Source organism: Lepisosteus platostomus, chromosome 3 (assembly GCF_059453375.1).
Source record: "Lepisosteus platostomus isolate fLepPlt1 chromosome 3, fLepPlt1.hap1, whole genome shotgun sequence".
In the NCBI taxonomy this organism is placed as follows: Eukaryota; Metazoa; Chordata; class Actinopteri; order Semionotiformes; family Lepisosteidae; genus Lepisosteus; species Lepisosteus platostomus.
Genome location: NC_142613.1, coordinates 46,490,387 through 46,507,325, shown reverse-complemented (window position 1 = coordinate 46,507,325; position 16,939 = coordinate 46,490,387). Strand labels below are relative to the sequence as shown.

At 37.7% G+C, this 16,939-nt stretch overlaps 1 protein-coding gene across 1 annotated transcript in view; it reads left to right on the top strand.

Moving 5' to 3' along the window:
- Positions 1 to 11,165, top strand: part of pdss2 (prenyl (decaprenyl) diphosphate synthase, subunit 2) — a 72,508-nt gene extending 61,343 nt beyond the window's left edge. Inside the window, exons 4-8 of the mRNA XM_088625742.1 lie at positions 1,383 to 1,457; positions 3,704 to 3,877; positions 5,913 to 6,044; positions 7,023 to 7,058; positions 10,883 to 11,165. Coding sequence (XP_088481868.1) covers positions 1,383 to 1,457; positions 3,704 to 3,877; positions 5,913 to 6,044; positions 7,023 to 7,058; positions 10,883 to 11,038 — 573 coding nt within the window. The 3' untranslated portion in view covers positions 11,039 to 11,165. The remainder of the gene's footprint in view (positions 1 to 1,382; positions 1,458 to 3,703; positions 3,878 to 5,912; positions 6,045 to 7,022; positions 7,059 to 10,882) is intronic.
- Positions 11,166 to 16,939: the final 5,774 nt, after the last annotated feature.

Genomic DNA, 16,939 nt, shown 5'->3' with positions numbered 1-16,939 from the left:
TTTTACTTTATTCTTCAGATAAATGGTATTTGTAAGATGATGTTAACAGTGCTCATTTAGAAGAGGCACTTGTAATGTCCTATTTAATTATTAGTTTGGTGTGCTCTTTTCAAATTTTGTCAAAGCTTCAAGAGCTTTTGAATTGTGTTGTACTCTCACAGAGCTAATAGGGTCCTGTCTGAGTGGATAGGAGGTGAGCACTGAAGGCAGAGAGTCTTTCTTCTGACACTACCTATTGAGATGAAAACTCAGATGAAAACTTACTAAATCACTCAGGAGAACCGATTATGAGTGATACCGAAAGATGAAATCAAGTGGCTTTTTATTACGTAGTAAATCTCCTTGTATTTCTGGAAAATGGCAGTTTCAAACTGAGTTCCAAGTGCATCCTTGCCTTCTGCCTCATTTTAAATTTGGCTCAGGGGGAGAGGTGTGTCAGCAGACCTTTTCTCTTTTCACAAGACTCTAATTAACCCTTTGACTCGGAGCATTTCTGTGTTTGAAGTTTCCAATGGCCTCAGCCTGTGCAACATCACCAGCCTGCAACTTGATATTGGTGTAACGCACTAGAATGACATGGATATAAATAAGACCCCAGATTAGTGCGGATTCTAAATGTGTTTTGTAGAAACATCAGATGGTCTGTATAGATGTTAAAACATGCTAGCATTTTGACTAATAAGACTCAGTTATTGCACATGAAAGACCATCTTGTATTCCTCTATTCAACGTGAGTAGGAAAATCAGTGATTTACGTCTGATTTGCAATTTAGAATATATATATAATGTACTGTATGTGAAATCTGTTTGCCCCCTGAGCTAACCAAAGTGTGTGAATTGTACATGAACTACCTGGAATGTTAGAGCATGGACCAAGCTACCCTATCATGCTGTTGTAGCAGATATCCTGGCTTCTTTTAAGAAACAGCTGAATCAATTATGTACTAGCAACCAAATGAGCTAACTGGGCCAAATGTCCTCCTGTTTAAAATCTTTCTTTTATTCTTATGTTCTGTAATGGCTTTAGAAAAGAGTTTCCATAGCCATTTCCATGGTGCACTGTAGGGGATATATTAAGGTAACATTGTTCCCTGTGGTATAATGATCTTAAAATACATATTCTATAATGTCTACTACAGGCAGAACCAACAGGGTCTTTCTTGTCTGCCCGAACTGACCGGGCCCAAAAGTATTTATTGATGAAAGGAGCTGTTTTCTTCTTGCATTCTGATATTATCTCTGGCAAGTTACAGTATGATGAAAAGATACTGTATATTTACTGTCAGCTTACTATTCTGTTTCCACTAGATGTGGGTTGCCTAAATGGTCTTAAATAACTATCTGTTTAGTAATTAATATTTTTTCATGTGCTTGTGCCGCAGGTAGTTGAACTCGTCTCCAGTGCCATCGGTGACTTGGTGCAAGGCATTTATTATGAGAACACCAGTGCGGCTAAGGTGAGTCCAGAAAAATGCCATTCTGACTTTTCCTTCTAGGCTTTTTACGGGACTCAATCACTATACAGTAAGTACGTGAGTGGTGTTCTTGAAAAGAAAAGAACAGGCTGAGATTTTGCCAATAGACCACCCATCTTCTTCATGAAATCTCTGAATAGGTGAAAGTAAACCAACTAAGGGGCGTACAAAAAGACCCACAAATGGAAATAAAAGGGAAATAAAGGGAAACTTCCTGAAGACTGCACTTTCATTGTGTACATGGACAGCAACTCAGAAACACAATAAGTCCGATAGAACACTCACGTGCTAACTTTTTTGGCTTTAGAAGATTATAACCGTCTCGATTTTTTTTACATTTTTTTTTTAACTGCATGATGATCGCGTCATTTGGCAAAGGAGGATTTGAAGATTGGCTCTGTCACACCACAGTGACCAGAGTCACTATTGCAGCAGGTCATCAGAATGAAAAGTAATGCTTCATTTAGTGAGGTAATAATAAAGAGATGTGTGGGATAACAAGCGCGCAGAGCTCAGCAGCCATTATTCATTCACCCATTCAACGTTGCAGGTCTTTTTTATTTGCAAATCCTTGACATCAGGCAGCATTAGTTTAATATAATTTGGGTAAACTCAGACCAGGAAAACTGCCTGTCTCACAGACTGTGAAAGGCTGCCAAATAAAATAATATAGTTGATATATGACTACTATATCATACACTGTATTATTATTTTTTTAAAATATCTGATTGATACTAAATTTTGTTCTTGAACTCTCAAACAAAATTAACACATTTAAAATGGACCCCTTTTTGAAAGACAAAATTGCATGAATATCTTATACTTGTGGGTGAAAAGATTAATTAAAAACAGGAAGATCAGAATGCAAGCAAAAGATAATTGTCAACTAAAACCATATGCTGCTTCTTTGAGAGATCTCACTATAGGTGTTAACAGTTGGGGAAACTATTCTCCGCTGGTTTCTTATCAGACTGGTATTTACTGGACAAAAGCTTGCGTTAATTTCAATTATTACATTTGGAAGACCCGGAGTTCAATTTTGAATAATTTAATACAGTATATGCAAGCACATATGTCTAAACCAGTAGAAATGGGAAATCAGTCCCATGCTGATCATTTAAATTTTCAGAGGCAGTCCCTCCTTTTTGGAATATTCTTCCTGACCATATTAAAAAAGCTACTTCTGCTGATGTTTTTAAACCATGCCTTAAAACTTAAGTTTATGATGGCCTTTAATTAATCTTCTTTCTTTGTTTTAATTTCACATTTATAGATGGTCTTATTGTATTTCTGTTCACGGTTCTTTTTATATGTATAATTTATGTAAAAAGCTTGGAGAATGTTCTGGATTGAAAGGCACTATATACAGTAAAAATAAAACTGACTTGATTGATGGATTGATTGATTCAAGTTCAGTATGTGACTTGCTTTTAATTTAATAATGGAACCAAGTCCTTTAATAACCCTTTTTTCTCCCTTTTACCTTATTAACAGTAATATTTTGTATTTCTTTTATTCTAATAAAATGAAATGGAGAGTTCATTTTTCATCTTGAGCTGAAAGGGACACTATCTCATTTTTAATAACTGAATCCTGTCATCAATCATCTGCTTTACGTTTGTGAAATTGTGGAAATCAAAACTGTTGGCCTTAAAGTGCATTTGAACAAGCTGAGGAAATATGAAATATTCAGGCGATAACATCATATTTAGAAATGCTATTTTGTGCTAAGCTGCTCAATTATGACACATGTCTGGAAGTACTAATGTTGAGTTTGTGCTTTTATTTTAGTCTTGGAGTCAGTTGTATTTTGGACTTGAGTAACTGTCGAGATTTTTCACAGAAACAAATTTTGAGTAAAAAGCTGCATTATTTTCGTGACTCGTCTGGGAGTTTGGTTCATTTCTTTCAGTTTCAGTACATTTAGAAATAACTGATATAGACGTTATGTGGAGCTTGAGTCTTGAAGTTATGAGCTGTGAAAATGTTTGAGTTTTTGATAAGCCCATATAACTAATGCAATCCTTACCTGAGTTATCATCAATCAATTAATAACTGCCAATGCTTAGAACCCTTTTTCAATTTTAAGTGGCAAAATGTATCGTGTTACTGTTACTGATTTCTTCCCTTTACATGTAATAGTGACAAAAAAGGCTTTGGCAGTGGATTGTCTTACTGGATTTTACATTTTCACAGGTGAAGGATTGGTGTATCTATTTACTTTTCAGGAGGACCAAGTGACAGAAGACATCACTGTTGCTTCGTGGGAGGAGCAGACCTTTCTATCCCATGGTGCTTTGCTGGCAAAGAGCTGTCAGGCAGCTATGGAGCTGGCTAAGCATGACGAAGAGTCTCAGGCACTGGCATTCCAGTATGGCAAGCACATGGCCCTTGGACACAAGGTGATGGGTTTTTCCTTCAGGAAGAAATTTAGCACTGCTTGAAAGGCATTAGAGCAGATTGGGAGAGTCTGGGGAAGAGAACATCAACTTTCCAGTGATGAATAATAATCTTTCAGAGGACACCACACATGCAAATCAGGAGTCATTATTAAGTATGGCATCATGTTTATATCATTACGGTCACAGTAAAGTTTATGGACCTACATGTTTTTTTTTCATTGGAAAGAAAATCTGCTCTGCTAATTTTAAACTGATTGACAAATGAGATAAAAAATGATTGTTTACTATAATCGTAATGATGTACAAAATATAAACAAAGCAAGTATCATTAGGAATAGTTGACCATTCTCTTTTAAATCTGTGGTGTAGCTTTTTCTTCACTGACTTTCTATAATGTAGTTCCAGTCATTTCTGTTTTTCTAGGGAAAAAATGTGTGAAGATAAAGGTTGACTTTTTATTTTCTCTGTATCTTTCTGGTCTGTTAGGTCTATTGAACGTGACAGGAACCAGATGAATGTACAGTACAGTTTAAATTGTTTCCTGTTATTTCTTTTTCAGCTCGTCACATCAATTATGGGTGACATTACCAATACCTTTTAACTGAAAAAATGGGCACCCACAGAGAAGAATGTTTTTATGTCCATAATTACTTCTCAGCAGTACGAATATAGATGAAATATCTTAAGGGATATTTTCTCTCTTTGTGTATATGATCCTATGTCCTAAGGTGTAACAGTTTGGATCTGCTGTAGTTCCTTTTTTTTTTGCATTTTCAAGCACTCAAAGTCTGTCGTAATTAGTAAGATTTATTTTGTGTTTGCCATTAATTTGATCACAGCTATTCTTTGCAAAAATGCAGTTCTAGCCTTTTGACCCTAGGGATAAAAAAACAGTGAACAAGAAGGAACATGCACCCATCCAGCATGTTTTAATGACGTTGACATGGGTGTATATCAGTAACACAGAATTAATGGACACTTGCTGGCTGATTCAATCATCCATGGCTTTGAACTCATATCATAAATGATTGTAAAAAAATAAAATGAATGAGTGTTTAAGACTAAATGACCAATGGCTTTCAAATAAAAGATAGCAATAATCCAAATCCCCATCATTGATTAGTGTTTTATTTACAAGCCTTCTCTGAGAGGTGCCTCAGCATTAATCCTCCAAATGCAGTTCAAGTTGCTTTACAGTCTTCCAGATACAAAGGTGTTCAGTACTGGATCATTGTGAGATAAATGTAGGCTCTAGTCATACACGCACGCCCTGCTTCATTCTCATGCTATCATTTCGAAGATAGTGGGTTTTGAAATGTGTGTTGCCACATTCTTCACTGATTTGAGAGTGAAGGGTGCAAACTGATAGGTTCAGAATTTATGGAAGAAGAAAAAAAGGCAGACATGGGCCAAGAAAAATCACACTTTGCAGAAGACAGATATGACTGCACTTCTCACACAAGAACTGGAAGTAACAATACATTAGGAGCAACAACAAAAAATACAGCATGTTAAAACCAGTATGTCATGTGTGAATGTTGGGAGAATCATAAGTTACCAAAAGTGTCAATATGAAAATATCAGCGATACCGTATGTTTTAAAGAATATGGTGAGATTTTTTGTATCACTAACAAATAATTTACAAACAATTTGAAGCAAATAGAGAAGTCAAACAAAAGATAGAGCCATTTTCTTTTTTCCTTTTCAAAATGATATACTGTAGTTGTACCTTTTAGGGTTTCTTATACAGTATATACAGTACTTGTAGATTGTTTATTCTGCATCCACATTAACTTTTTGGTGTCTGTGAACCATTTCTCAGAACTGTGCCACTTTATGATGACAGGCTTTCCAAAATACCTGCAGACCTTTCCATACAGTATAAAACTTATAATATAACATCTGAGGTTTCTGAGTAAAATGGACGTGGAAAGTAAAAACGTGTTTGATTTAAGAAGAGCATGTGTGTCTGGGGCCCTTGCATGATGTTCAGAGAGCTGTTGAATGACGTGGCCATCTTCTGTTCTCTTGCAGATGAATTCAGACCTGCTGCCATTTGTAAAGGGGAGTGCGGGGGAACTTGGGACCTTCAGCTTGAACTCTGCTCCTGTAGTGTTCCATCAGGAGCTTGTTGGCAGAGAGGGCTGGATGCACCAGCTCCAGCAGGTACGGCGAAACCCCCAGTCCTTTTTTTCCTTAGATTTTTATCTCATTCTCCTGTGATTTTTTTTTCCTCTGGCTTGAGCATATTTCTTGTCATTTATCTGAATCTGACTTGACACGAGGAAACATTTGCACTACCAGGAGGAGAGCATGAAGTGTCTTTCACAATATTTGTGAAACATAATTCAAGAAATAAGGAGCAGCGTTCTTGTGACAAATTGGGCCCTCCTGAGTGAAAAACCCCCACCCCCTCTTTCGATTTCAAGTTCACACAGGCTAGATGCCACACCTCGGCAGGATTTTTAGAATGGTCAGACGGGCCAAAATGGATCCTGTCATATGTACTGTAACCTTACTTATGTTCTCAAGATTAAGACTGGCTCGTTATTACAGTCGACTCACAACTTGCGTGGGGACTAGGGATCTTGAGTAGCTCGTAAAGCCAATTGTGCATATAGTCAAATTTTACCCTATAATGCTTTTTTTTAAGATATCAAATAAAAGTATCAAAACAGTAAATAAAAGTAAATAAGACAACTCTATAGGTGCACTAACTAGCTCTTGTAGGACAGCTTGACGATGTTTTCCAGAATAAAGCATTTTTTCAGTATTTTTTATTTTCTGGAGTGCGTAAGTTTGACTGTATTTCCGGCTGCTAATGTCAGTTTTAATTAAGACGTGCGTGTCAAATGTGGTTCAGTCCACCTAGCATGTCCATTCTCTAGATGACTCTCATTTCAGAGTCACAGTGGAATAAGAAACATCCCTTTACAGCCTTTGCAGCCTGCAAGTTCTTTACAAATAAAGAGGTTGAGAATCACCTTCATTGGTGAAGGCAGAAACGTTAATTTAAAGCAGTTACTGTCTCCTGGACCATGGTGTGTGATGTACAGTACTGTGAATGGTATGATTTGTAAAGATTTGCGGCACTGATCATCTACATTTTATTCAATATCTCAGCCTCTTTTTCTTTTTCTAAAGGCCAGACCCCAGGGACGACCACTGGACTACCCAAAGGTGAGAAAAAATGCAAAGTCTTTTCATTTCAATGTTAACAACAAGCATAATAGCTTGTTGGCTTTTGTTAAACACCACAGAGTTTGCAGTTGGTTTTGGTTGTGTTTTTACAAGCCACCATTTGGAAAACAAAAAGGATGTTTTCTAGCAGTTCAGCGTTTGCCACATGTAAATCCAATAAACATCCCATGTGGTGAAAACAAATGATTGGAATCTGTACAGGTCTGTCAAGCTTGTTGTGTGTGCTGTCTCGGTGTCAGAGCTCTTCCTGAGTGCTTGCAACGGTCAGTAGTTGACACACACAGTGACCCTGCATGGCTCTGTGCAGTGGATTTAAGTGCATTTTTAATGCCTTTTGGCAGTGCAACTTAGGGGGGAAAATTAGAAAAAGCTCTAGATTTCCAGACTCATTACAGTAATGAAATGACCACTTATTCTGGGACAAGCAGTATTATTCAGGTTTCATCTTGCAACACCTTCGCATTGAAGAGTCATCCCCAAAATGTGCTTTAATCCTTTTAAACAAAAGAGACACATTCGTTGATTTCAAAAGACATACTATTGGCACTACGCCCATGAATTAGGAGTAGATTTTGTTTCCAGTGTTCGTATATAGAGAACAAGATTTCCAGCATTTGACCAGTCAGAATCTTCTGCCTTTTAGCAAATGTGGATGTGGGTCTCTCGGCTGGCCTCATTTACTCGTTTACTGGGGGGAATGTACTGTATAAAGTGTAACTGATAGTTGAAAGAGAACCTGGGTTCTTAAGTTAAATATGTCTTTACTCTTCAAGAAAGAGGACAGATAGGCAGGAAGAACATAAACGAATGGTTTGATATAGTATAGCATCTGAAATTGGATCATTGGTTACAAAGCACTGAACCTATTTCTGGAAGAGACAGAGAGGCACTGAATGATTACATTAGAGAAGTCTTTCTGTTGCATTCCAGGTACAGAGGCACTAGGATTTTAGAAACAAAAGTGTAAATTGTCAGAGAAAAACTATCATGTAAGTCCTTATAAGTGGATTACACACATACAAATGACTTTGTTTTATAGTTCATTGTATGATTGTTTTATTTCATACATATAACTAAATTACCAAAACCAAAACTAAATGAACACATTTTTAAAAGTGTACTTGTGTGAACAGAGAGGTCTATGAGCCATTCTAGACATGAGAAATTTCCAGTATAGGAAGAGAGAGAAAGGTTCATCAGAAACTGAGCACATTAAAGTTCACTAGCTGATGTTAAGTATAACACAGAATGATTTGCAAAACAACTGTTTCATAAAAAGGTTCCTTATAGGGAAAGTAATTACTAGACTCAAGAGATGCTCAAGAGATCAAGATGTTTCTGAAGTGCTTTATTATTATCATCTTTGTTTTATAAACAGCCATTCATGGGAAATATTGTAATGTGATGTAGAAAACAACAAAGGAGTAAAAAAGTAAAAGAAAAAAATATTAGTAAAGGCCAGTACAAAATAGGTATTAAAACAGGGGTGTAACTGGCCAATAGTTTGACTAAGGCATGCCTTGAATTTCACACATACGTTTTAAACTCAATTCTATGCTCAACAGGAAGCCAGTTCAGAGATTCAAGAACAGAGATTATATGAAAATGAGACAGAATCCTGGTTAAAGATCTTGTTGCTGAGTTGTGAAGTTGTGCTGTAATTTTACAGTTTTCAATTCTGGAGGAGACAAGGGTGTTTAGTAGTTTTCCATAGGCTACTGAGACTTTGACAAAGCAGGGCCTAGAAGGTCAATATTGCTAAGATGGAAGAAGGACAGACAAGTTTTCCCAACATGAGGTTTGAAAGTGAGCTTGGGCTCAAGGATGACCCGCAGGATTTTGGTTTTAAGAAAAACACAAGCTTTGTGTATTGGTAGCCATGGCTGAAACCATCTAACTTGTGTAGTAGATGTGGATAACCTAGTTACATCACTTCAGTCTTGTCGCTATTTAACTCAAAAGGTAGTTGCCTTCACAATTTTCAGATATCCGATGTCAGTGAGAACTGAATCAACTGTATCAGTGTCAGGTTTTGGCAATAGATCAGGGTACCTATATGTTAAAGGTACAAATTTACATGATGGTTTCTAATTTGACAAATGAAAGATATATTGGACCTCAAAAGAAACCACTCTCTATATGTAGGCGTGTTATATTTCCAGGAAAAATAATAGAGATTGCGGATTGTGATCAACTGTGTTGGGTATTGTTTTGATGAATTGATCAAACTCGAGTGACTCTGACTGAGCTCTAGATCACTTCACTTGTGAGCCTCACATGGGTGTTGAGGTGATTTAACCCATCAAGCCAGATAAAAAGGAAGAAAGAAAAACACATAAAAGTACAAATACACCCCCTTATCATGAGAACAGTGCCTTTGTGTCATGGGTCTGTGGTGCAGATGTGCTGAATGACATGCTAATTGTTGCACACAACAGGCCAGTCAAAGAGGTCTAAGCATGTTAGTGTGAGAAAACAAATGGCTTTTTCTTACAATGATAAGATCTAAAACAAGTAAGAGCAGTACCAGAGATACCAAACACTTTCTAACTGAGCAAGAAGAATATTATGACTGAGAGTGTCAAAGAAAGCACTAAGGTCCATTAATACAAAAACAGTAGGAGGACTAGGAGCAGGGGCCATTAAAAATTAAAATTTTGACTAGGGCTCTTGCAGTGCTATGTAGAGTTTGAAACCTGAGCTGAAAAGGTACATGAAGTTTATTTGTATTAATATAATGCTGTGATGCATTCCAACATTTTAGCCAACAAAGGCAAATCTGAAACAGGCCTGTGATGATTTTAAATTTTCAGTGACCTGGTTAGATTTTTTAGGTATAAGTGTAACAAGAACAGTAGGAGACACAAACCCAAAGATCAGAGACTGGCTGATTTTATTCACCAAAAGCAGGCAAGGCAGGAATGGAATTTAACGAACAGGAAGTAGGTTTCTTCCATGTACCTCACATTTAAAAGAAGAAGCCTTCATGGAGTGCAAGAGATCAGCGCACCAAGAAGAACAATGCTCATGGTGGTCGTCACGTGTGTGACAGAATAGGGAAGACACACAACGTTTGCAAGTTATTTGTCAGACTTAATTAAAGTCTGCATTGACTCACTTCTGTGTTTGCTAAAAATGAGTGTTTCCCTCAACACTTACGAAGGCACTTAACTGGTGAATGGAATTCTAAGCTAGTTGTGTACTTTCTCACACTTGCAGACGTTTTAAAAAAAATCTGATAAAATTCCAGAATATCTTGAAATCTGTTGTGCAAAAAGGAATCTCAAGTTACTTTAATTAATAGTAGGTTCAAGTTGTAGGTGTTGATTGTAACATCCCCATTCCACTGTTTTGGCACTCCTCATCTTTCTTCAGGTGCTGTTTTCTGCTGTTTAACTTTAGGATGATATTCATAGGCAGGAATAAAAATAATGTATTATATTAAGCAATATTATTATAAGCAATAGTAATGCTTTATAGTCATGAATATACTGTACTTATGCTAATAAATAAAAATGTATTTTGAGCTCAAACATTATTTTTACCAATTTTATTAAACTTAACCTTTCTGTCTTGCAAAGCGTCTAAGAATAAATAATTTTTCAAATGCATTTGATTTAAAGGACATTTCGCTTTGGACAGATTAGAAAGTGTTTTTTTTTATTTCTTTTTAAAGACAAAATATGTAATTTAATACAGACTGCTGTTATCTACTTGAAGACTTTCAGTTTGCATGTTGCCTGATACTTTGCACAATGCAACATTTTTTTCTCTAATTATGTTTCGTTTTGTTTTTGTGACAGTTGTGGGGAGCAATCAAGGCTGGCCAAGGTGTGAACGCAGTTATCGACCTGTGCTGTTACCATGGAAACAAGGCACTTGAGGCCATAAAGTGCTTCCCTCCCTCTGAGGCCAGATCAGCTTTGGAAAACATTGCCTGTGCTGTCACCAGATTTTGATGGAGGCAGGGGAGAACTCCACCTCTATAAAAATGCAGAGGATGTATACTGTGTATATGTGTTTTCCAGTGGACCTTTAAAATAAATACAAAATGTTTATATAAATAAATTGATTTCTCTCTCTCTCTTTTTTTGTTTCATTTGTTAAACAATAGGCCGTGCAAGAGTATAGCTTTTATTTTTCATGTGGGAGCCAACAAAATCACAAAAAAGGTCAAACAGCTTTCACTTGTCATGCCAGAAGCACACTTGAAGCTGCACCGGCAGAAATAATTAATGAGACTCGCTGCTGTGACCTCAGCAAATGGACAGGAAATAAGTCCGTATTGATTGGACACAGCCCGGGTTGGCGCCAGTGTGGTGGCCTGTGGTTTTCTTGCACTCACGAGGACAGAGCGAGTGTGAAGCTGCAGGTGTCACTGGAAACACTCGCTAACCTGTCTCATTCCCCTCCATTGCCCTGTGGTAACAGCTGCGCTTATCAATATGAAGGACAGCTCAATGAATGAGCGGAGGAAGAATTTACAACCACAAAGAAAAAAACAATTATCGGGTGCTTTCAAACTTAATTTCAGCAATTGCCTTCAGATGTTAAAAAAAGTGCTTTAAGAAGTACCATTCTGTTCTGGTGCCTTTATATATCCAGTGTTGTAAAAGTTATGCTACACTGCTCTTGCTTAATACCAATGGGGAACATGTAGCTTTACTTAAAAAGAGCCTCGGGCAGTTGCTAAAATATTTATTCCCTGACTTAAGGCAACTTAGGAAATGTAAATGAATTGTAAATGGTACAAACAAAAAAGGACAAAAAACAACAACAAAATGCTAAGGATGTCAAACTGCAGTAATACATTAAAGGAGTTCTACACTGAAACTAAGTTTTGTTTTTTGGATGACCCAGGAAAAGTTTATGCTGTTGATTTATTGTGTATACATGGTCTAGTTTTATGCTCTGCTTTGTTCCCGCATCTTAACAAAGTAAATAGCTTTTAGTAGAAGGCATTTTTGTAGATTTAGTTTTTTCTGTTGCTTTGTGAGAAGTTCCGATTTTGTTCCACACAATACACTCAATGTTAGGATGCAGACTTAAAAGTCTTGAACAATAGAACGCCAATGACAGAAAGACTATAAGGTGTATCATGAGTCTGCAACTTGACACTGTCTCTATTTTGTTCATAGAGATGATTTTTGTGGTTTGCATGCATGCAACCTGAGAGGAACGTTGACAAGAAGGCTGAGTTTACATAAATGATCTAGATTGGGATTCAGCTACCTTTCTTCCTTCTGTGGTGTAATTACAGCCCAATCTGGAGACAGCTAGCACAGCAAACAGATTTTGTTACACTATTCCTTCAAACACTTCGAGGGGTTACTTTCTGAGCAAAAGAGGACCAGGGCGTCATAGGGATGCATTGTTCCTTAAACGTCTTCCAGTGTTACTACAACTGAATGATTTCAATCTCCATATTTTAACTTGTGGAAGTGTTTTTGCTCCATTTCGAAACCTGGAATCAGATGGGTGCATTACTTCACCCATCACACTCCTTGGGTGCTTCTTTTTATTTCCTGATTTTCTTATATAGTTCGACATTCTAAATTAGTCTGCAGGTTGTCGAATTCTAATTGCGCACAATGGCCTGTTTATTCTGTACACTTGAGATATAGGTTTTTGTTATTCCTTGTGGTATTCCTTCTTTGTTCAGCTTGTTATGGAGCAGTAAGCAAATTTTATGAGGATCAGAAGAAACCACTCTAAGCATGTGTGCTTGTCAAAAAATAATACATCATCTGACCATTGATTAAACGTTTTTGGTGTCTGTTTGGATCAATTGATCATTCCTGAATGACAGTGACGTGCACAAGTTACTTTGTTACATAAACACTAAATGACCTTGCTAAATACCTGACTGGCCTTGACCTCACCGAGGCTGTTGGGGAGATCCAACTGTGACGGACTATCCAGGAGTGCCGAGTAGTTATTGATGACAACCTGACTGCACGGCTCATTATTGATCAAGTCCTGGGACCTCACCTGCTGCCCTTCCTGCGGGCTCCCCCTGACGTGACAGGTTCCAGCAGGACAATGCACGTCCTCGTGCTGTTCACCTTTTCTTGAGAGATGCGAACGTGATGTTCATCAGACTTGAGCCATGTGGAACACCTTTGGGATGATCTGAGACAACAACATGGGCATCTAAGCCTCAGAGACCAGCGCACAGGCATGTACGTGTGAACAAGTAAGGGGTAATTCACCACTGAGAAATAGAAAACAGAAACACAGTGTTTCAGCCTTGTGACACCTGAAGAAAGCTCTACAGCCACAATGTTGTGTTTCTCCTTTCCATTTTTCAGCGTGGAATTAACCCTTACTTGTTCTGTAAGGAGGCGATATGGAGAAATGCCACAAGCATCTATAAATGTGTTCCAATCTAGATTATATAGTATATTTGTATTAAATGTAATTAATATGCGTTTAATCATTGAGTCGGATGACAAGCATTTGAACATAGAGCTTCATCAGTGTAATTTCCGTCTCCCTGTACCTGGCGTGTTTCATGCCTCATCAGTTGAAGTATCTGGATGTTGCTACCTCTGCTGCCACTGAAACAGACCATTAACTGAGTAATGGTTCTGCTACTCTTAACCCCCATTAAAATGAGTTGCTGCTCTTTTTAAAGTACTTATGTATCTTGCTAGTTACTTGTAAAATTCCAATTCGCTTTGTTTGATTTCCACTAAAAATAAAGTCATATCCAAGGAACTTAGCGCTGTACGCGGAAAAATTCTGTTGCTTTTGATCACATTGTTTATCATTGTAAATCATGGGGTGACACTTTTGTATGCTGATAAACTCTTATTTACCTTTTTGTTATTTCGAATCCACGGTGTGATGGAAGATTCTCCTCCTAATTCCATTGCTAATAATTATTTGCTGGCTTTCTAATGAATTGGTACTTTTCTGCTTAGAGATTCTCAAATGTACCTAGCAGAGCTACTGCAGTTGATGCACCTCTGTCTCCTGCTGCATTTGATCTCAATGAGTGCAGAATAAATGGAAAGAATTGGCTGTGTGCACTTCACAGGCTTGCCGATGAAGATCACCTGTGGTGAATCACTTGAAAAAAAGTATTGGCACCCTGTTGGGTATGCCCCCAGTAGTCAATGGCTAATTGAAGTTGGTCTTATATACTGTTGTGTAGAGAGAGAAAAACGTTCAGTAATGCTGAGAAGATCAAAGAAGCAGAACCAAATGCCTGCTAAACTTCACAGGAGGTTCATATGTGTTAAAATCCATTCCACCCATCACAGCAAAATCACCAGGAAATAAACAGCTACAGATTTTCCAGCTGAATCACTGCTGGATAAAGACATATTTCCCTGGTCCCTCTTTCCATGGTCAGGATGTCTAGTGGGCCGTGCTGATGCCGAAAGGATTGTCACTGACCTGCTTCCTAGAGGGGAGTGTGTAGGTGTAGCCAGGCCATTAATGCTGTGAAATGTGCTGTAATGTTAGTGTGTAAATATATTTAGTGTGTAAATATTATTTCTATCAAAGGTGTTGCACAAATCTTCTAAAGCATGTGATATTAAATGCATCTACTGCTTCATATTTATTCCTTCATAGATCCATGTATAATGCCGTTTGAAAATCATTCTGCACGACAACACATCAGAACACATTTTCATCACAGCAAAACAAATTGCTGTGCTAATGCTTCATACCAAGTGACAGCTGACAGTTCTGTATTTCTGTTGTATTAGTGAACCCATTAAATAAACTTGATTTTAGAATATTTCCTGTATTTGATTTCCACAAGATATTTTTGTGTATCTCCTACTACAAATGATTTATTTTGCCTGTATTCCAAATGTTCTCAGTTTAAATTTATATTCTTGCTCTGCTAGCATGAACTGCGACTTCTCTGTCCACCAGATGGAGACATTTGCCTACCACTTTATGTGATATAGTTGCTGCTGACTTCAGTTCTCTGAACCATTTATCTACCCACTGAGAGATTTATCAGTTCACATCTGCTCCCGTGCGATCTCAAACACAGAGCTACAAGTGGGTTTCCTCTGGTAAATAACTCTGTTTAATTTAATTTATCTTTATCCCTTATGAATAGACAAACTTTTATTATTCCTGAAGTCTTAAAAAGGACAAATACAGGATTTATACCATAATGGATCCAACTGTGCTTGCTCTTCAAATTATAACCACTAAGTTTCTCATGAAGGTGCCACTTAAACTTGCATTAGCTTTTTCACAAACTTTTGTGCACTGCAGGGAGCAGTGAGAGGAAACGAAGGTCTAATCATGTTTTGAAACCTCTGTGTTTTTGCTGATGCACCATTTTTCTCCACTTGGCAAAGAAGGGGGAGCACTATAAAAGCAACATAAATGTTAACATGTACAGTGAGAAGTGTAGATTTTAAATCAATGGGAGTTACGATCTATTAGTAAGACCTAATTTATAATTTTGTGTACAGTTGTGGCATCTTTATTTCAAAACATGCATTGCCGCCCTTGAATCAGTACAGACAAGAATGACTAATTATACAATATCATTGGACTTAAATATATATATATATTAAACAAATTGGCTAAAGGTATTGAATCTTTTTTTTTGTCTTGTACAGAGAAGACTACAAGAGGACTCAATTGCTCAGATTCCTTGAAGGCACTGAGGAAGTCAGTCAGTGGATTTCTTCAGGACACGTGACTCTAGGCTGAAGAGGAATGAAGACTGAGAACAGAAGGAATGTCTGCATGCAGAGGGTTGTGGGAGTTTGGTACCTGATACCCAGTATGTCACTGAAGCTGATTCCCTGGCACCTTTCAGGAAACAGGGGGATAAAATCCTCAGGTCAGCTACTAGCAGCTAAGCAAATATCCTAAATGCTCTGAATTGCTGCCTCTCATTTGTAATCTTCCTTGTGTTTTTATGTACTTAGCATTAGGGATCAGATTTCAATATATTATCCTTATGGTCTTCTCAATTCTCCCTGAAGCAGGTCAACCTTCTTACTAGTCACACCACTGCCTTTTGAAAACCCGTTTACAAGGAATAACAACTTCCAAAAATCAGATACTATGTAAGTGTTTTCTGAGTAACAGTTAGTTTTGGCCTAACCTGCTTGGTCATAGGTCAAGGAGGCTGTGACCCTCATGCTATGTACAGTAAGGGGGAGCTGCAAAGGTGGAGATGGGGTATAGGAGGGATGCATGAGACAAAGTGCAAAAAGAGATGTTTGGGTTAGATAGATATACTGTACAGTTAATGTTGGGAATCATTATGGTTTAGAACAGCTGGGTGAGACTGATTTGTTGTCATTATCCCAAACTTTAGCTAAGAACACAAGGGACACTATGTCAACATTAGGATTCTCTACAGAAAACCAATGGGTGAGATTTCTTTCTGGGAAAAGCTTAGCAAATCATACAAAATGTATAAACTGAAGGAAGGCTGTTTATCACATTATTGTAGCTATTTCCTGTGGCAATTCATTAAAGTCAGGATTCAGTTCAGATTTACAAAAAGCTATAATAAGCTTGATTGTTCTTCATTAAGGAAGAAAAACACCAATTTATATACTACAAGAAAGTGACGGCTTCTCACTACCATATAACATAACATATACAAATACATGACCTGAAAATGTCTCTTACATGACACTTACAGTAGGTATTGACTGACTTGGCTGGGTAGCACCAGGGAGAACCATTTGTCATAGGATTCCTGCCAATTCCTTAGCCATGGGCGGAGCGGTGGCACTGTGGCACTGTGGCTAAGGATCTGTGCCTGTGGCTGGAAGGTTGCTGGTTCAACTCCCACAGGCGGCAGAGGAATCCTGCTCTGTTGGGTCCTTGAGCAAGGCCCTTAACCCCAACTGCTCCAG